The sequence below is a fragment of the Pleurodeles waltl genome, chromosome 2_2, assembly GCF_031143425.1.
Source record: "Pleurodeles waltl isolate 20211129_DDA chromosome 2_2, aPleWal1.hap1.20221129, whole genome shotgun sequence".
NCBI lineage: Eukaryota > Metazoa > Chordata > Amphibia > Caudata > Salamandridae > Pleurodeles > Pleurodeles waltl.
The window spans coordinates 461239438-461261228 of record NC_090439.1 but is presented as its reverse complement, the minus strand read 5'-3'; the positions used below and the strand labels follow the sequence as shown (position 1 = coordinate 461261228).

The window sequence follows — 21791 nt, the reverse complement described above, 5'->3', positions numbered from 1 at the left end:
TTGATAGTATTGCTTTCCTCATGGACTTCCTTCGTGTTTTGTGGGTTTTCCTTATTCATTAGGTTTTTGGGGGTCTTCACGCCACTACTACTAAAATGATCTTCAGTTCTAGGGGTCTGGATTTTTACCGCTTTCAAGATGTCGTTTACGATATCCAGGGTTCTTTGCGAGTTATCGCCTGTGATGGAGCACTGACTTGTCACCTGCTGGGGGTGTGAGTGGGATTGAGCCCTCTTTATCAGATCGTTCAAGGAATGTAGCGTGTTGTCGATGCTCACAATGTGGACGGCCAGGATGTTAAGTAAACCTACCTGAGTGTCTTGCTTATCAGCTTGAAATTGGATAGCTGCTGACATTGGGTTCATTGTTGCTAGCAAGGCCTTCCACGAGTCTCCGGATGTTGATGGTTCTACATTTGCTTTAGCCCCCGTCGTGTGGTCTAAGGAGTCATCAAGTTCCTCTAGTTGCTCTGGTTGCTCCATTGCCATGACTGCTGAGGATACATGCGTGTCGGATGTTGTTGTAGTTATATTACAAGATGGGTGATCTTTCCGTGGTGACCTTGTGCTACAGGTAGATTTCAATTTTATTTTGTTGTTTGCAATCTGATTGCCTTGAGGTGTATCTGAGCAAGTATCTGAAAGGTCTATCAGCGGAAATTCCTCAATTTTGATGCAGTCTATGTCGTTCTCTACTTGCGGAGGTTGTTCCAGTTCTGAGGGATAAAGTGGAAAAGTATCATTTAGGTATCATCTGTGAATTTCTGCGTTGATCGTTAAGCTGGTTTTATTTAGCTGGGGAATTGGTGTGTTGACTTTTCCCTGGTCCGCACAGGTCCTTTCAGTGTCCTGCGTAGTCTTCACGTCAACTACGCTTATTGTCTCGGAGTCGTTGGCAAGAGCTATACCTATTAAGGCGATGGTGGAGTTCAACTCCTTCTTAGTGAGCAAGAAGTCTGTGATTTTGTATCCTGCTTTTTTGCCCTTGCTTGGAGATTTGCAAGGCGATTTCTTTGTTTGTGCTGGGTTTGGGGGTATTTTCCTTTCTGTAGATTCATTTTTTTGCTCGTGCTGGCCTTCCCCTGGTGAGCCTTGCCTTTGCCTCTTTGCTGCTTTTTTCCTTCCTCGTGTTAGTCATCCTTGCTGCCACCCCTGGGTTGACAGACAATATCCGAGTGATTCAGTTGGTGATTGGTTGTAATTTTGTGTGTGTGCTAATCACGATAGTCTATTTGCTGGCTGCTTCAGTCTTGGAAGGGCAGCGTGCAGCCAAGTGCTTTGGGTGATTCGTGATCACTGGCTTGCCGCTAGGTTGCCAGTTCCCACACTGTCACTGCATTTCACTGTATTTGTTGTGTGTTCTTTGTCCCAGGGATTCCTGGCTCTGCAGTCTGAGGGTGCCTGGAAGCCTGAGGACTGAATGTGCCTTGCCTTGCGCACATCTATGACGTCTGAGGGGGCTCTCTGGGCTCTTTACCTCTCTTCTCTGGCCCCGGTGCCTTTCCTGGCACCAGTATGTGGTTGCAGTGGAGCAGAGCAGGGGGTATGGGGAGCCGGGGCAGGCGGTTCAGCCGGGATCCAAGTGCTCAGCGAGGAATTTGCGGGGGAAGACACGTTGGGGAGAGTGAGGACAATGCTCCCCCCCCCCCCCCCCCCCCCCCCCCCATCCCCTTGTCACCTAACACTGCTTACTGGCTTAACAGCGCTTCACTGGCTCCACCACCAGCTCCTTTCCCTTTCCTCCTTCCCTGCCACCAGTTGCCTGCCTGCCGCCGCTGCAGCCGCTGGCATCCTGTCGCGCCCTGCCACCTGCTGCTTCCGCGTCCTACCGCGGCTGTCCGGGTGTCGCGTCCTCCTCCTCGCTGTGAGCCACCGGCATGAATCGCGTTGTTGCGTACTCCATCCTCCGTTCTGGATCTTCGGGGCTCAACTGTATTAGCAGCGTTAATATTTTTGGTCCTAGGGAGCTCGGCTTGTCAATCACTAAAAGTCTGTGTGTTCTCTACCGCCCTCTCTTGCAGCTCACTCTGCTCCGTACAGGTCCTGCAGTAGCTCAGAGATGTTAAACTAAGGAGCGACAGACCGTGGTCATCCATATGGTTTTACGCATTATGTTCTACAAATAGGAAAAAGCCGCTTTCATTTCACATTGTCAGAGATTCATAGTTGTTAATGTCAGCTATAAACTCCATGCTTTCAAGGAACCAGCTTTCATGTCAGCCAGATCGAGTCCCATCCCACCAACTTTAATAGGTGAGAGTTTGGCTGGCTTACAACTATAAAGATTAATAGGCTCACTCTAACAAAAGCCTTCCAAAATATATATATATTTTTAACTATATTTTTTTTTATTTTAAAACGAACAGAAGGAGAAAACACTAGTCATGCGCAAAGTACACCAGTATCTTTGGGTACGGTATTAAGGGTGCAAAGCACATTGTGAAAAATGCAGTATATATTTTTGTGCAAACAATGGAAGCATGATATACACTTGCCTCTGAAGCGTATTATGATTAATTGACAATCAGGTCATGAGGTGACTCGGAATTCTCTGTGGTAATACCCAACCCATAGTATGTCCTCCACCAGCTCCAGATTTTGTCAAGCTTACAGGGACAGCCTCTACTACGGTAGAGTGGTGCTGCCATGTAGAAGTCCCTAGCCTTCCAGCCTGGGGCACCGCACCTCTGACATCCCCAATATTTGGCCATTTCCCTCTTTGCCACCACCAAGCCAGTACAATAATAGGAGCTTAAATTGTGGGTTATCCACATCGTTTGGAAACCTCAGCAACACAAACCTTGGCTCGAGCGGAAGCAGTACCTCTAGTATATCTGAGAGTTCCTGAATAATAATCTTCCAATATGCCTGGATATTGGGGCATTCCCAACGTGTATGTATAAAGGAACTAGTCCGTTCCGAACAGCGCAAACATAGCAGTGTAGAGATCCTTCTCATGTTGAGCCTTCTAAAATATTGAACCTTCTACTAGCCAACTGCGTCCCCCATGAGGAAATTAAGGGCAGTGGGAACAACTTTATGGTGACCGATTAGTAGCAGATGCAGGGATAGACCTCAAAATTGACTATTACCGGCTAATATATGTGTTGTTGAAAAAATCTGTGTGTGTGTGTGCACTTGGATGGATATGGATATATATATTATTATTATGATTATTATAAATATATATATTTTTTTCACACTAGTTTAACCATTAAGTTAAGGAAGCGCCACTCACAGGATTCCATCAATCTTTTATTACATGAAAAGACACCCAACAAACTAACACCTAGTGTTAGTTTGTTGGGTGTCTTTTCATGTAATAAAAGAAGATTGATGGAATCCTGTGAGTGGCGCTTCCTTAACTTAATGGTTAAACTAGTGTGAAGATTATATAAAACAAAACTTTCATTATATTCATAGTGTAACAAAGTGATGGATTCTAACTATTTGGTCTTGTTGCTTAAGACTCCCATGATTCCCCCCTGGATTCTCACTGAGATTCAGGGCATTAGTTGCATATTTCTTAGTTGCAGAGAGTTCAGCTACCTCCTGGCATCCCCTCGGTCACAAAACACATTCTCTTCTCTGGGAAACCGAAGCTGCACATGGATACCTTGAAATTCATCATAGATTCTGTTTTTATCCTGTTTAGCTGAGGTCTCTCTTTTTCAGATTATTATATTAAACTTTCTCTGAGCAGAGAGAAGACATGCTGGAGGAAGACCAACTCAATTCCCTTTGATTGATATTATATTCCTTTCTCATATCACCTCTCTGATCCTCTACCAGTTCATTCTGCATGTAGCAAAGTCTATTCTCTTTGTCCTTTCTCTTGACATTGTTGTTTCCCTAATACGATAAACTGGAGAATATCCATGAAGGTGACAAGCACAATCTCCTGTGCCCAAAGTATCCGGAGATGCCTAGTGGTCATCTCTAGTCGGGCTCTTCAGCTCAGCCTTACTCTACCACCCCTGTGCCTGATTACCAGTTTTAAGAGCATTGTAAAAGCCATATTGACTGTGCTGTTTACTTCCTCTTGGTGATAGTCACTATTGACTGTGCTGTTTACTTCCTCTTGGTGATAGAGGTCGAATTGCAATTTCTCTTCCTCTCCATCCTTGTCTGAGTATGTGCAACCCCTTCAACTTTTAGACGTTATTGCTGGGTTATGTTTTTGCTTACTTTTTATTATAGAAGGCCCAAGATGGCTAACATGAAAGTTGCTCTGCAAGCTCTATACTTGTATAGAAGATAACCAAAACTGTTCAATGGAATGTTTGAAAAGCTTGAGCTGCTTTTATTTTTGCCCACTACACAATTCTGGACAAGGACTAGCAACATGGACTGGCTCCTGTGTCAATGGGAACAGTTCTCTCCAAAACTGCAGTACCAGACATCCTGCAGACAGAACATAAACAATGCCTGACTGGTTTCTGCTTTTTTGGGCTTAATCTGGAAGGTGCAGCTGATCACTTGCACAAAGTACTGTACCTCTTTACATTTTAAGCAATGCTTAGGTATGTTTTTTTAAGTTGGATTCTGTAAACTCTTGGTGCCTGATTTAGATCTCAGCAGAGGGGTTACTCTGTCACATCAGTGACGGATATCCAGTCTGCAGAAATCTAAATCCCATTGTTTTCTACGGCATTTAGAATTTGCGGATGTAATATCCGTCACCGTTGTGACCCCTCTGTTGAGATCTAACTCAGGCCCTTGATCTCAAAATTATAATTAATTAAAATTTGTTACGTCCCTTTTTGTCTTAGGTGTCCTAAACTAGTAATTGCATTAGCTTACTTGCCAAAGGAAACCATTTGATTTTTTTCTAAAATCATGTAACTATTTGATTAAAAAATAATAGAGGAACCACTGTTATTTTTTTTTTTTTATTGTACATGCGCAGATTACATGTTGGTTTAAAGGGTAGCCTCGTTTGTAGTACCACCTATTGTCTTAAGCATGCACATGTCCCACCCATGTACATCTAGTCCTCTTCTTTATTTTTTTGTAATTTTATTTTTTTACCTACAGATCCTATTCCGATAATGCCACACTGACTCCCTCCTTCAGCTCTGCTTCAAACATGCAACCTAATTTGCTAGAATTCTCGGGGTCTTCGCGTACTGTGACCTTTATATGAACATGCAAGGAAGGAGAGGGATGCAATTCATACCTTTTTTTTCTCAGATCATGGTCTGAGCTCCACACCTTTGCAAAAGGCATGGTGGTCAGTTCTAAAACATACTACAACAATTCATGGTACCCCAGCTTTCCTGGATACCAGCTGAATAGGTTTGGAAAAATTCCAGAATGTACTAGCTATGACTGCTGCATATCTACAAAGAAATCGAAGAATACCCAAGACTCCTTTTCCATGGCTTCCATTTATAGAGAGAGCACCTTCATTTAAGCAAATTAGAGATATTGCCTCTAAAATACTCATGGATTGGTTGTGCTACTCACTGCCCAGTATGCTTTGCAATTGTATGCAGAGCCCATCCTTTTGGTGGCCTCATCTTTCTAAACATATTGGCTCAAGTAACAGTCTCTCTTTCATTCAAGCCCCTATGTCCTGGAATTGCTTCCCCAAATCAAAATCTTTCTGCAACTAGCTGTCTTTAACCACACATTAAGAACTTTTTAGCTCCACAGAACAGAGGAATCTTCCTTTCCTTGGGGGACTCCATTAGAAAGAGTAACCAAGACCACAGCCAAATGGAAACATGCACCCAGTGAAACTTAGCAACAACTTATATTACTGAAAAAGTCTACCTGTGGAATATGGGGTAGACTCCCACCTCATATTTTAGTTAATTTCCCAATAATTTTTATACAGCAAAAGATCATAGGGCAAAGGTTGGTAAAAACGTTCACTACCTCGGTTTCCAGAGATCTGTTGGGGATGATGTCTGGCATGTACATAGGTTTTCTTATAAGACTAAATGCAAGTGCATGGTATTCATGTTGAAGGTGCAGATCATGGGACCAAGAGGTTGTATCAAGAATATATATCGCAGACGCAGCAATAGCGACTCGATTGGTCAGGTGAGCACTTCTGTTGAAAAGATGTTATTATCTTCTTAATAACTTAAGTGCAATTTGACAAATCTGCACAAAACTTTCCAAAAAGAGAACAGCCACTTTGGGCTCTCCATGGCAAGTTTTGTTCTGATCCGTCAAAGGGAGACAAAGAAAAAAGGGTCTCCAAAAGTCCCATTTTCCTTTTAATTTCTATTTGATTATTTGCTACTTGAGGCAGGAAAAAACATGGCTATATAAATTACTCCACGTTTAACAGGAAGGTAGCCCATTAAACAAGGCGGGCCATTTTCTTGGTTTGGTGTAAATTTGTTCCTGTGAAAGTAGTACGTTCGGTATGAAGAGGTTAATTTTTAGGGCTGTCTGGATTAATTAATTCACAAAGTTTGCAGAGCATTGCAGTTTTTAAAATTAAATCTCATTGGTAGAGGCAACTTTTTATCCCTTCAGCCATTTCGGGTTTGCGGACCCATTGTCATGTAAGCCAAACAGAAACAACAACATTAGGGGAAAATTGTTGCAGCTGCTTCTACAGCATTTGAGAATATGGTCCCTGCATCCTCAAAAAAGAAACCAGTGAAAGAGCACGAAAGGGAACAGTGTGAGCATACCCAGACTCTCAAGCCCATATAGGGTGGCCTGTTGGATTCACAAATCTGTATGGATTTGTGAAGCTTGCTTTGGGTTTGAGGTATCGGGCTCTGAAGCTTGCGCTTAGTACTGTGAATCCAGTTTTGGATCTGCAAACCCTTAAAAATATATATATATATTACAAAAAATAAAGGCATTACTTTAGACTGGGTCTCATGGCCAACCCTTGTTGTGCATGGGGGAGGCCGGGTCCGGCCTTCAGCTCCTGCTGTAGAAATCCAGGACCAGCAGTCAACTCCTGCTGTGCATGATCAAAGGCTGAACGCAGCAGGGTGACTGCCTGATGTAGGAAGTTGGATATCAATGTAGTGAACCAATATAGGTGTACTATGCATATAGTACAGCGACCCTTACTGGTGAATAAAGGTCTAAATGCTCTCTTTTGTGGTAGCGTGGTTGGGGAGATTAGGCTTATCAGAGGGTAGTGCTAAGCATTGGTTGAATACAGTCAATAAATGAGAGACACACACACACACACTCAAGAATGAACTCAAGACCAATTTTTAGTAAAATACAATACTTTTATATTATGTTTCGACACCAGAAAATCTTTAAAGTAAGGTAAGTACTGTTGCAGAGTAATTATTCACAGTGGGGTAAGTAAAATACCTCAGCGCGCTTTCATGCAGTAATGACTTTCAATTGATAAAGTACTTTTACTGCACACAAGTAGTCGCAGGAGTATCTCGTAGGTCCCCTTTAGGTCATAGCGTGCTAGAGTGAAAAGGTCACAGAAAACACCAGCAGTTCAGTTTTACCTACCCTGGGAAGTCTAGGTACAGAGGTGCTAGATGGGTCGGGTGCCTTACGCACTGCTCAGTTGGCAAAAAGGGGTGCCACCTGGAAACAGGCTGCAGAGGAGGACTTGGATACAAGTCTGGGAGCTCCCAATGGGGGGTGAGCGGTTTGGTCTGCGGCGGTCCTGGGAGCAGGGGAGCACTATTGGCTGTCATGGACCCAGGCCAGGGAGATCGTATGCAGTGGGTTTTGGTCAGTGGGTTTTGGTCAGCGAGTGCTCCTGCGCCAAATGCACCCACGGTTCTCGGTGAGATTGCAAGAGGGAGGGAGACAGGACAGTTGAGCCACTATCAGTGATGACATCTCTCGACAGCTGGCCGGTGCTTATGCTGTTTAAGTCCGGATTGGACACAAAAAAAAGCTTTAGTTGATGCAAGGGGTCTGGTACCCCATGTATTGGTGCAAGACTGCTCTTGTGGGTCCAGGTGTCTTCTCACTTGGTGGGAAGATGGATCTGTCCTCCTCAAGCACGGAAACCTCCTGCTGTGCGACAGCTGCAATGGTGGACCCGGTGGTCAGCAGAACGGTGAGCCAGGCTTTGCAGTTGGTGCCTGTAAGCTGCATGCAAGTGACTCCTCCACTTCAAGGGGGATGCTGACGGCTTGGTGAAGTGCTGGAGGCCCTCTGAGACTTTTGGAGGATGCACAGCTGCAAAACGAGTCAGGTTGTTGTGGTTGTCTTGACAGGAGCAGGTAGGAAGGCAGGGTTGGCACCAAAAGTCCACCAGCAGTCCACAGTTCTTGCTTCTTTGGCTTTTCTTTGTCCTCCCTTTGTTTTTGTTTTTTTTTTGTTTTTTTTTTCCTTCAGTCAGTTGAACCTGTTCTTCTGGTGTCGGGGGCCACCTAAATACTCAACTTAGGGGTGCTTGGGGTACTGTAAGGTAGTATCAAATGGGCTACTTACCCCTGGGGTGACTACATCCCATATATGACTACTTCCATGGGAGTGGGCACATCCCTGGCCCAGAATTCCTAGTTCTGCCAAAAAGAAGATGGTAGAACCCTTCCTTCGTGGAGCTCATCAGGCAGCCCACCTTAGCAGTTTAGCTGGCCTGGTAGTGTAACGCGCCTACTGCAAAACTAATTATCTGCCCGTCATGGTGCCAGATGAGCCTTAGGACAGGTGGTGGCCTCTCCCAGGCTTAGGGGAAGCTGGGTTTGCAGGCCCCATAGCAGGCATTGTTTCTAGCTTTTGAGAGTGCAGGCTCTCACCTCCAGGGCTGTCAGAAACTTCTCTGTGGTGGCAGGATGGTTGATACAAGTCAGCCAGCACACTAGAGGACTAGTAAGTTTTAGGAGGCACCTTTAAGGGTGCATGCCATAAAAAATGCAATACTGGCATCAGTATGGCTGTATTAAGACAAGGTGTTTGATGCAAAACAACATAGGTTTTAGCCATTCTGTAGCTGGGTAACTCGTATTGACCTGTGCCCAGTACATACCTTAAGATGACTTCCTTGTTCATTTGCAATATCTAGTAATCAAACTACAAATCACGGCAGCATATCTGCTCATTCAGAAATGTCCTCACATCAAATATAATGCATGCTGCCTTAGGCTTGCTGTAGGGGTGACTTACATAGATGCAGTGACTTGGGCATGGCACATGGTGGTTGTGCCATGTTGTGTTTACACTCAAGGATTGCACCATGACACAAAGTCTGCAAAGCAGGCAGTTTGCAATTTGTATGGGAGTCCCTTAGGATGGCACAATACATGCTGCAGCCCTCCGGGACCCTCCTTAGCACCCAGGCCCTAGGTACAAAGGGTACCATTTATTAGGGACTTATAAGGGTGACAGTGCCAAAAGGGGCACTTTACTGCACCTGTTGCATGCTGAGCTCTGGGTCTGACCGGATGTCCGTGCTGTGCACAGTGGATTTGGCAGTCCACAGAGGGTTAAGGCCACTTGAATGTAGTTTATGGAAAAAAAAAAAAAAGACTGGATGAAAGAACGAAGGGGTAAGTGAAGTTACTTAGCTTATTACAACATCTCACGGTATGTTTTAAATAAACTCAGAAATTTGTCTAGAAAAAACAGAGCGTAGATCTGGTTACTAATTTAAAACCAAAAGAAACTCAATTTTGAAAGTTATGGGTTAGGACCAAAATCCCTAACTTACACAGTTAATGCAATGTTTATGTCCTGTCTTATGTTAACTGGATTTGTGGAGAGTGGCTTATCACCTGATAGCGTATTCAGGCGTTTGAACAGGTGTATAGGTGCGAGAGTCATATGGGGTTAATTGATGAGTCATGTCTTCAGCCTCTTGTGGAATTCAAGGAGCTAATAGGAGGCTCTAATGGGTAGATGGAGGTTGTTAGATGTTTTGTGTGCAATGTAGGAGAAGGCTAGGACTCCCTTTCTTCTTTTGCAGAAATGGGGGAAGGGTAGGAGGTTTGCGAGAAAGTGAGGATGAGCGCAGGTGTCTGCTGGGTTGGTGTAAGTGAACACGGATGTTAAGGTATGCTGGTCCTAAGTTATGCAATGCCCTGTATGTGTATGTGAGAAGTCTGAATTGGCAGCGTCTGTGTATCGGGAGCCAGTGGAGTTCTGATGTATGGTGTGGGTGTGATGTGGGAGCCGCGGATGAATCTTGCTGCGGTCTTCTGGATGGTCTGAAGTCAGTGGAACAGGTGGTTGGAGATTCTAGCATACAATCCATTTTCGTAGTCCAGTCTGCTGGTGACAAGGACTTGAGTGACAGTATATTTGGTGTTTCTGGGAATCCATTTGAAGATTTTTCCGAGGATGTGTAGTATATTGAAGCAAGTGGAGCTCAGGTGACTGTTTACCTGTGCTGCCATGCTGAGCTTGTCGTCTAAGGTGATTCAGAGGTTTCTTGTGTGGTTGGTGGGTGTTGATATGGAACCAAGCAGTGGCGTTCACCAAGTGGAGTCCTGAGGGGAATTCCTGTTCCTGAAGATCATCACGTCTGTCTTGTTGAAGCTGAGTTTTAGGCAGTTGGTTTTCATCCACGCTGCTACGTGGATCATGCATTCGGTGAAGTTGATTTTGGCAGTGGTAGATTTGTCAGATATTGATAGGATGTGCTGAGTGTCGTCGACGTACGAAATGATGGAGATGTGATGTGCTCTGACGACGTTGGCGCGTGGTGTCATGTAAATTTTGAATAGGGTTGGCCTGATTGATTGAACCTTCGGGATCTCCACAGATCTGTTTCTTGGGCTCTGGTATGTAGGGTGGGTTATACTCGGTCTTCTAAATGTGAGGAAGGCGCAAATCCATTTTCAGGGATAGTCCTTGGATGCTTTTTCGGTGTAGTCTTTTTATGGGACTGGAGTGAGATATGTGTCAAACGCAGCGGAGTGTTCCAGCAGTATGAGGTTGGCGGTTTCTTCTCGGTACAGTACGGTGCAGATTTGATCTGTGATGGCAATGAGTGCCGTTTCCTTGCTACGGTTGCTTCGAAACTGGACTGGGTGTGGTCTAGTATTTTGTGGCATTCCAGGTGGCTGGTTAGTTGTTGGGTGATTGACTTCTCTATCACTTTTGCTGGGTACAGAAGCAGGGAGATAGAGCAGAGGGGGCTCATCTCGCTAGACTCAGCCGAAGGTTTATTTAGGAGGGCTGTGACTGCTCTATGTTTACAGTATTCGGGGAAGGTGGCTGATGTAATAGAGAAGTTGATGATGTGTGTGAGGAATTTGCTGACCAGAGGTTTTCCAGAGTTATAGATATGATGTGGATAGGGGTTTGTTGATGCCCCGGAGTGGAAAGTTTTCATGATTGCTGATGTGTCTTCCTTGGTGAACCTTCTTCAATTAGACAAGTAGGAGTCCAGGTAGGCGGTGGGCAGGTTGGTGATAGTGCCCTTGGCGTGTGTTGGTGGTTCAGAGTTACTGTATATTTTTTCACTTTTGCTGTGAAATAGGGAGGAGAGGTTGTTGCAGTGTTCCTGGGAAGGAGTGATGGAGTTGACTGTGGCTTGTGGTCTTGAGAATGGAAAAAAATCTCTTTGCAGTCATTGCAACTAGCTTCAGTGCAGTCTGTGAGAGATTTTCTCTTGGTGTCTTTTAGAAGATGGTGGTAGTGCCTGAGTGCAGCCTTGTACCTGGATCTGGTGTTGGCTTTTTGTTTGGATCTCCATTTCCTTTCCAGTTGCCTGCAGTATCTTTTGAAGTTTGTCAGTTTACCTTGTGGCCTGTCTCTTGGTTCTACGCTGCTTATGAAGTTTGATGGGTGTATGTGTGTCTGCACAGTTTTTGATCCACTGGTTGAAGTTGGCGATATCCTAGCGGTGATGTTGAGCGGGTCTGTTTTGAGTGCACTGCGGCAGTCAGTTTTTGTTAATTTGTTCCAGTTTGAGTTAAGCTGGTTGATGCTTGTGGGTGCTTTTCCCTATAAAGTAATAATACCTAAAAGCAATCAGTTACCTTTGTCAAAGTGGCAAGGATAATGTGATATGAAATCTCCTCTGTAAGATGAACTAAAAAGCTTGTAATTGCATATCTTTTATTAAGGGTGAGGTTGTCAGATTTGTATTCTGAGCAAGCAATGATGGTTAATTCAAGGAAAAACTCTTGATTACTTTCCTCAATTTTATCATTCTCTGAAAATCTTGAAATGTCTGTTAATATTTTGCATTGTTTTGCATGCCAGTATTCAGAACCTCATTAAATGTTCTTTATTGTATTTGCGGTTCTAACCATGTACCCCACCCTGTACGTACATGCTTGAATGAATAGGGCATTCATGATTGCTAAGGCTGAAGTACAGATAATGCAGAAATCTGCACATTGTTTTCCATATCGCAGGATTCAGAAATCAACATTTTAAGCAATTTCTTATCAATGGCACACTAGGCACTGTGTATAGTGTTAATATATGAGAGCCATAAAGCGTAATGCTGGTTGTATAATGGTTGATTACAACTACTAATCTACGTTATTTGGTTTGCAGCTCTCGTGCTCATTCACCCATGATAGCTGTTGGAAGTGACGACAACAGTCCCAACATGATGGCGAAGGTTCAGGTATTCGAATACAATGAAAACACTAGGTTAGTGAGGATATCAGTGCTTGCTTTTCACTTGTACACTAGGCATGTGGACCAAATTGTCCTCTTTTTAGGGAACTCTGCTCTGCATCTTAAATAAAAGCTTGTTGTTAAACCCCAGTAGTTATTTTAGATCCCACTTCCTTTTTCTTGTTCGGTTTTAAAGTATTAGTAACACTAGAGCTACTTGAAGAGACTACTCATGTTACGAACTTTAATACTTTATTTCAAGCAGCACAGTGCATCCTTAATCTGGACTGAACTTGGTATAAGCTGCTTTCCAGACGATCTAAAATAATAAAACTTTAGTGTGGAGCCTAAAGAAATTACGTCATCTCCTTGCTTTCTGCTGGTTACCAGTGTATTTCTAAACCTAGGATTAGACTACAACATTGACATTTAAAGCGATATGGAGAATATTATCCAAATATTTTGAAATCACTTCTTTTGTTAATCAAATGATTGTTCCTACATCATATAACTGTTTCTATTGCTGCTCACTGTTTGTCAGGAGAAACATTTTGAACAAACCACATCTTTATTTCTTGTATTGCACTGTAGTTTCAGAAACTTGTCCCAAGTTCTCCCTGGCAGGCCGTGTTCATTCCTGGTGTCAGCTGCTGTTATTTGGGTCCACCAGTGGAACCATATAGGTAGAATTGCTAAGGTTGATTCTTCAAGGCATATTTTGGACGTTTTATTAAAAAGCTAATAGTCGGCATAGTGTTGTTGTACATCCAGGATCAGTGAAACACTTCCAAAAATACAAGAGCAAGTAGGTGGTGCCTATTTGGCACCTTGCCAACCGGGGTGCCAATATGAAATGGTCGGAAAAAATCCAACTATGTGTCACAATTATGATGATGATAGAAGCTAATGCATCTACAGATTTAATTTCTTAAATTTTTTTTAAACCAACATTTCATCTCATCATAAGTGTTCGGGTGATGGCATGTAAACAAAACAGGTATAGCCATTTTTGCAAAGAACATGAAGTGAGGCAGTCGGCTAACACATGTTTTTGCCCCTTCGGGACTTCTTCAGGGTGATAAAAGTTGACAGTTTAAGACTGTGATGTTAGACTCCGTAATGAAGTAAGGGGGTTCCTTGAAAGGGGCTGCAAAATTTGGAAGTGTTCTTTGTAGATGCTGGTTAATTTATACTATGGTCACCACATATTAGAGAATATGCCTGTAATTGCACAAATTTGTACCAATGAAGCCTACGAACAAAGGTAGTAGCTTCAATGTTACAGATGTCTTTGACATAGTGATGATGGTCTTTGTAGGAACAAATATAAACTGCTTTTCACATTATAACAACCTTGCTTATCTGATGGACTTGGTTTGCTTTTGTTTGGTTGTATTAAATATGTTTACCAAAAATTAAAAGTCTGTATTTGATTGTAATTGCAGACACTTATAACCTTATACATGAAGGTAAACTGATCGTATTTCGAAAATATATATGTGATGAAAGTTAAATTATAATTTATGATTGGCAATGTTATTTCCATGTTTCCAGAGGGCCCTAAAGTGGCTGTGTTTCAGGAGCATGTACTCCCAATTTATCCTGTCAACTTTTAATGGCCCAACATAAAAAGCTAACCTGGCCAAGCATGCCAGTGAGCTGAAACTGCTGCTGTTCCTGGGCCTTATTGATATTGCCACCAGAAACATGAGCTTTGGTCCGTCTGCACTAATTGTGGCTTAAAGCTTGAGGCATTAAGCAGGAGGACCAGCTAAATGTTTTTATCTCCTTTTCACCTGTAAGAAATTGTTGGATGCCTCACCTGGCTAGGTCTTGCGCTAATAGGAAACTCGTTTTTTTTCTCACCTAAATCTCCCCCAGGCACTACTTCTGAGACCACCTCCTCTCAGCTAGCAATGACATTCTAGTCTTTCTAGGCTGGTGTGCTCGTTCCCTTCAAATCTACGGCTGGAGCAGCCATCTAAGCAAAAACTAGCAGTACGAGAAGATCTTTCAGAGGGACAACCCCATTTGCCAACAACAGCCATGGTCTTTCCTGTGCCTTGGTGACAGTCCAGTTTTATAGGCCACTTCACTGAAACTGGAAAATACTTTTGCTCCAATTCTATTACTAGGACTCAGTATATTAAGTGGTGAAAAGCGGCTATGCTGTACAGCCCCCATAGCCTACTCCATCCAGGATACAGGTGCCTCAGTCAACATCCTAAGAATCTCTATATAACATAGAGAGACTCTGCCTTTTAAGAGAGGTGGCACAAGTTCTCATCCACTTGGTATGGTACCCCTTCTGACTTTGTGGAGCGTTGGTGGAAAGAATCACTGTGGGGAGTTCTGTCAAAAAACAAATTTGTCCCTCTTCATAAATGAGTTGCAGCGAAGGCGGACTCTCTGGTCTTTAAAGCCTTTTTACCTATGGTGAGATCCAGAGTGGTGATGGTTCACACAGACTTCACCACAGCCCTCTAGTTCAACATATAAGGTACTGCTCTGTCTAGTCGTTCTAGTGTCTCCAGTTGCACCTCTCCGGGCATGGCTTGCTATATCTACTGCAGAACAGACCACACCATACACCCTCAGATATGAGTTTTATGTTTGTTAGCAGGGCGTATGCTGCACTCCTCCCTACCATTGCTCAACTTGAGCTCATGGTTTTCAGCAAGTTGGTTTTGTGGACCTTGTCTTCCCCACAAATAACATGGATGCCATGAATACTGCAAGCTTATCGTACTTCAATGCTTAATGCTGGAGCAAAGATCTGCCATTGGATTGTTGCAAGATCATTCTGCTTGCTTGCTTGATGGATGATGCTGATGACATCTGTGTCAGCTGAGTGAAATTGGAGTAGAGATTGGCACCTGCAGAACCTACTAAGTGGCCAAGGAGTCTATTGGAACAGGTCGGGAGGTATGCTTCCACTCCCAATGCAGCTGTGAAAAGCACTATGACTGACCTGATGCATTAATTGTCTCCAGTCTGATGCCCTTCCGTCTCTTTAGAATCTCAGCCTAATGGTAGGTAAACTGAGACATAAAATTTGTGAGTCTGAGGCCTCATCTAAGAGTAGTGTCTTTAATGAAAAACTTTGTTCTTGTTCGCTATAACACCAGCAAGCCCATTGGAGCATGATGGTTCTGAGAACACGTTCTACTTTGGCTCCACAGATAAGAATTCTATTTGAATTAAGCTGTCCTCACTATGCTGTTCCATGTTAACAAGTCTCTTCAGCTTAGAAGGCGTTCCATGACCTCTATATCAAATTTGTGTTTGTCTTTTGCTTAGACAGAGCCAGGGGTGTTCAGCGTACCCACCTATGTTTTGTGACATCTGGAAGCATTCATGCTGCTTGGGTAGGTGTTAAAGCAGTCATTGTCCTATATTACATCTTGCATCACCCGTTCACCTCTTCAGGCTTGGCTGAAGCCTAACCTCTACTTTCTGTCACGGCATGATCCAAACATGTACCTGTTGCAGAGACATGCTGGGTGACTACATAGGCTCCCTTTCATACATGTTGGCAAAACAATGCTCCTAAAGTTTACTTCTGTAGTGATGCTGTGTGTGGTCAGGAAGTTCCATGCAGCCTACGCACCTACAGAGTGAAGTGATTGAATGAGCCAACATGTACGAGAAGAATCAAGTTAACTTTTTTGTCCATACTATTCTTTTCTCATGATCAATGCCCACACAGTGGCCCTCTTTCCCTCTCCTCATGTATTGGTTCTTTTAAGTCAAAAAGCAGAATTTGTAGCAGATGCAATTCAGTGAATAATATATAATAGAGGAAGACAGTTTCTACATTTGGCAGTAACAACGCAGGGGGTTTTATCTCAGTAGTTTGCAAGTCTGACTTTTGTGACATACAAGTATCCCCGAATAACAGTGATGAACTGATCCATGCACATTCCTATTGTCCAGTCATGAACGAGGCATAAGCAGCAACAATATGAAACTGTGATTTTTGCCTGGTATTTGATTCAACTTTGACTGAAGTGCACTGGGACCCAGCCAACCAGGTCCCTAGTACCAGTGTTCCTTCTTCCAAAACTGTATAATTGGCAAAACCTTTAGTGCCTGCTTTAAGTCCATAGTAAATGGTACCCCTCGTGCCTGAGGTGCTAAAGAGGATCCGTAAGGACTGAATTCTGGGAAAGGGTTATGCCCACTACCCACAGGAAGTGATCATGTAGTGGTGTAGTGACCCCAAGGGTCAGTACCCCATTGGCTACTACCCTACACAACCCCCCCCTCCCTAAAATCATTATTTAGGGGAGCTCCTGGCACCAGAGAATTAGATCCTGATGACCTAAGAAGACCAAGGTCAGAAGACCTGCGCAAGCAGAAGAGGAGAAAAGAAGCAGCAGATGTGGTACCAATCTTGCTGGCCTGTCTGCACCAAAGTCGACTCGTCCTGCAGCTGTGACTCTACGCACCCGGGAGGACTGCCTGCCTTCAATAAAGACTCAAGACCTCCCACAAACAGCGGACCCATTCTCCAGCAAACTCCAGACGATGGGACTCTAGAGCCTCTGGAACCACCAAAACCTGACACCTAAAGTAACCACTGCACCCTCCTTCTCTGACCTGTGTTGAAGTGGTCCACTGGTGCAACAAGGTTCCCCAGCCCTCCAGAGTTCAAGTCCAATTGGGTTTCACCCCTCCTGGACTCCCTAAAGACACCTGCAATCTCTGCATGCAGCCCCCTCTCCGACCTGACATCTAAGGACACCTCTGCACAGGTCCCCCCTGAGCTGTGGAGAAGACCAAAGGTGCCTACCTGTGCCCAAGCATCGTGAGGCCTGAGCCCTGATGTTGGTTCAGCCCACCTGGCCTCCTAGCCAGAGCCTGCAGCCTCTTTTCGCAGTGACCGATCTCCATTGGTACGCATTGGGAACCTGACATTGTTTTGCACCCTGCACTCGGCTGCCCCCATGCCAATGGCGGTGTGTTGCTGCTGCTACCTTGGCTGCTACTCATATTAACTCCTGGAGATTAGTCTTGTAAGTTGCTGTATCCTACCTGTTTGCAGAACTTGTTTTTCTTCCATAGGATAATATTGCAGAACATAGAAATTGCAGTGTGTCCACTTTTTAAAGTGAAAGCGATTCCTATTTAAAAACGTACTTACTTGAGCAATTTATCTCTGATGCCTAAACATATATAAAGATTCTTGCTATTTTTATAAATTGGTGTGAATCTACTTTTTGAGTTGTGTGTCTCACATCCACAAATACAACCTTTTGTTTGTATTTGTGGATGTCTTTCACTTCTCTGTGTTAAGCCTAAGGCTGCTCGATCACTCTACCTTCCAATAGAGCACTTTGGGTTTGCACAGCAAGTCGTGTTCCCTCACTGGGGAGCCCCTGGACCCTTTATACACTATTGGCATACCACATAAAGGAGAAGCATACTACAGTGCCTTCTTTTGGCCTTACTAGTTAGTACCCTTTGGGTGTCCATGAAGGTGTTGAAGATGGCTGCAGCCCATCTCCGGAAGCTGGCAATACATTGATGACTAGGTACGGAAGGCGCGCTTGATTCACCCTGTAGTGAGCCACCTCCAAACGACAGACGACCTATTCACATTGTTGGGATTTTCCATTAACGTGCTAAAGTCGCCTGACTCCTTCACAAATGCTCCCTTTCATCTTGGCCATAACACATGCTGTTCTCTTCCGATCCTGAGGCATCTGGGCCTCTTGGCCGCCTTCATCCTGCTTGTGAACCACACTAGGGGACATATGTGGGATTTGAAGTCCTAGTGGGCTCAGCACCAAGGCACTGGATTCCATCCAGATGTTAGTTGTGGAATTCCAACCGCAGAGGCAAACCCCTTGCACTACCTCACCGAGAGCTAGCATTGGTGACTGCCTCATTGCTGGTTTTGGTGCTGGGGCAGTAGGGGGTGAAGGTGCAGATTGGAGGATTCTGGTTTCGACAAAAGTACAACCTAGTGGAACTACCACCGATACACACTGAAGGCATTCCTCCTGGCCATCATTAGGGAATGGGTACAGGTTCTCAGAGGCAACATGACTGATGTTTCATCAAACAGGGTAGATTGGGTTGTGTGTCCAGGAGGGGACCTAAGTCCCAGGAAGTGGCTGAATGCACAGGTCAGTTCCCTGATTGCCCAGCTCCTGTCAGGATCTTGAAACTTCAGGGCTTCCCAGACGAGCTGATCCTCCAGACAAAAGCGTTATTCCTACTAAAGATATCCTACATACTTCCATGTAGGATAAGCCATCACTGGCAACTTTATGCACTGCCCCATAGGATACTCTCCACTGCCCTGACCTTAAGTGGGCCTTTAGTTTCTACATTGACAGGGCTAGAGGAATACCAACAAGGTGAGCAGCTGTTCTTTGGTTTCTCTAGAGCACAAAGGTGCAAAGTGGTTCAGAAGAGAACAATTTCCTTGATGGGTTCTGTTATGCATCAAGATCTACTATGGGCTGGCAAAAAAAGAAACCCCCATAATAATTTCATTCTTAGTCCACTAGAGTAAAGGCTGCTACAACTGTGCAGGCACATGTTGTGCCAATTCTGGATATTTGCCAGGCATCAAATCAGCATACCTACACACATTCAAAAAGCACTATTCCGTGGACATTCAGTTTCGACAAGACAGGCTTTCTGTCCTGCAGGATTTCTTGGTCTGAGCAATTACACAAACCTCGGAGGTACTGCTTTAGTACTGCTTTGAAATTTATTCACTATGTAAGGAATTTGAGTTTAGAAGTCTATCAGAAGAACAAGTCAGTTACCTTTGGTAACACCTTTTCTGGTAGAGACTCTAATGGCTGATTCTATGAGATCATTCCACAGGATAGGAGAGTCAGTAAGCAGTCGTGTAATAAGATCCAAAAGTAGAAAAACTGCACACTGCCATATTATGATTTCAGTGGCTTAGCATCTGACAGGTCGGATAGAGATCATAAAGAAACTTGACTGGATGTGGTTCATATATGGGGGCCCCAATGTCTCATTACGGGCAGGCCAGATCCAATGGGGTTCTGCATCATGCTGCCACCTGACGCGTGAGGGAATTGCTACCAAACGTTTTCCAATCCAGTTTTGTGCCTGGGAAAATTGACAAGTTGAGAAATCTGCAGTTAGATAGTCTCTACCGGAAAAGGCATCACCAAAGGTAAGTAACTTGTTTTTTCTTCCCATAAATCAACCTAGGTAGGAGAACTCTTATTGGCCCAGGAGGGAACAGAGAGAAAATTTGAGAAAAGAACTAAACAATGACTGAAGATTACCCTGTCCCTTTTCTGAAGGGGAGGAATCCCTAGCCCATTTGAACCTGGCCCCTGAAACCCTTCAGATTCCCCAGCGTCATGTAATCATCCAGCTCCCAAGTTCCTCAAAACAAACTCAGCAGATGCCTCTTGTTAAAACATGTATTTCTTACTTGAGGTTCTACGTTCATTCTTGACGGGAAACTCAAGGGGTGTTTGAACAAAGTCATCCTATTTAGCTTAAAAAAAACTGGAGTATGTCTTTCCCCAATTTAAATAATGTTCTTCTGAATCTCCTCCTTAACTACCTTTCTCCTTCCGTCAGTGGACAGTAGGGTAGCCGCCATAGGGCCCCTTCCGTCCTAGCCATTTCAGGCTCCTGCTTGCCCTGTGCTTTGGGGTCGGAGTTAAGAAAGGTACTGGACATCTACCAGTAGATGAAAGAGGCACTTGGAGGAGATGTCCAGTGGATGAGAACTTGTGGGATGAGGGAGATTCAAGATTTCGCCTGTCTTCTTTATACATGTAAATGCATAGTCCTGATAGAAGCTTTGGTGCCTGGAACTAAAGCAACAGCGTGAGACCACCTACAACCTATTCTCGAGGAACACATTTATTCAGGCTTTGAGCTAGAGATGGGTGCTGCCATTACCCTGATAATTTACGAGTTGCATGATAAGTGGTGTTGAAGGCAGATGATTTAAGAGAGTCAGCCCACCATACTTAGTAAACCAACATCCAGGGGCCACTGATCCCACCACAAAACTCAGTACTTGTGCCAGTGTGAAACTGTTAAAAAGGCTCCAGTTAGTCTATTACCATTAGTGAAACTCTAAGGTTGAGACAAGCAACTAACCAAAGTAGTAAAAGGAGGGAGAGGGACAAAACTTGTTCAAATGGCAATTCATTCAGAAGGGGTTTTACTTTTGTAAAACGTAAAAACTGAAAGCCACTAACTTGAGGAAAACCCATTTCAGGTAACAGCTAGCAATTGCTAAGTAGGTGTGACTTGCTGTCTTTTTTTTCCTTTTGTCACTTTAGAGCTAAGTATTCATAGATGCGTTCTTATTAATTCCCTCATAACGAGTCGGAAAGTAGACATTTTTGTTGTTATATTATTTTTTCTTCACAATATTAATTAATTTTAAAGTAACAAAGTTTGAAGAAAACCACACATCAAGAAATCTCAGCTGATGAGTACAGTTTCAAAAATACCTTTTGGATATATGTCTCAAAGAGTGGAAAAAGTATATTGCCTGACACAAAAATATGCTGTTTGGGAGATTGGTTACCTAAGGTGGTGCAAATAAAGCGTTGATTGCCTTTCAAAGAAGGGAGCCTAATTAGTGTCCATAGAGTACAAATGTTAACTGTCTCTCAAATACGATTTGTGCAAACAGTTGACAAATGGAGCATAATTTAGTTTACTCAATTTAAAACAAAGTTAGCAGAATAACATAAAGAATTCCAAAGCACGTGCTAGTTCGCCAAAGTAGCTGTGCATGGCCTACGTAGTAGCTAGCTAGAGACACAATTTCAAGAGTGAAAAACAAAAGCAAAAGACTTGTGAGTGGTCAATAAAGATGGTCTTACTAAAACGTTGGTCAGATTTCAAATAGGAGATCCCTATTGACTTGCTACTAGCGCTACATGTCTCTCAATGTCAAAATCACAACAAAATTGAAACAACATAAATTGTTTACACATAACATGCAAAATATGCAAACAGTTGACCATCATCTGTACATGCATGGCCAGCTCAGGGTTACGTGAACTTTTATAGCAGATCACGGTCTAAAAAGTTGTCAATAGGAAAGCGTCTACAGTCGAAGGTAATAGAGGCACCCTGATAGTGATTGAATTACTGTTTTATGTGACCCGTTTGCTAGAGCACTTTGAATACATGATTGTATGTTTTTAATATTTCTTCACTTTAGGCCGGTTATTTATTGGTGTAGTAGTAATTTGCTAATAAGCCACATCAATAAGCGCTGATCCAGGACTGTTGACTGTTGTACCAAAGCAAATTAGCATTTGCTAACTTGTA

The 21791-nt window shown here is 43.6% G+C and overlaps 1 protein-coding gene across 2 annotated transcripts in view; it reads left to right on the top strand.

Moving 5' to 3' along the window:
- SEH1L (SEH1 like nucleoporin) overlaps positions 1-21791 on the top strand; it is a 138934-nt gene that overhangs the window by 34786 nt on the left and 82357 nt on the right. For both annotated transcript variants that reach the window (XM_069219929.1, XM_069219930.1), the window contains exon 5: positions 12417-12515. In XM_069219929.1, the coding sequence (XP_069076030.1) occupies positions 12417-12515 (99 nt within the window). The remainder of the gene's footprint in view (positions 1-12416; positions 12516-21791) is intronic.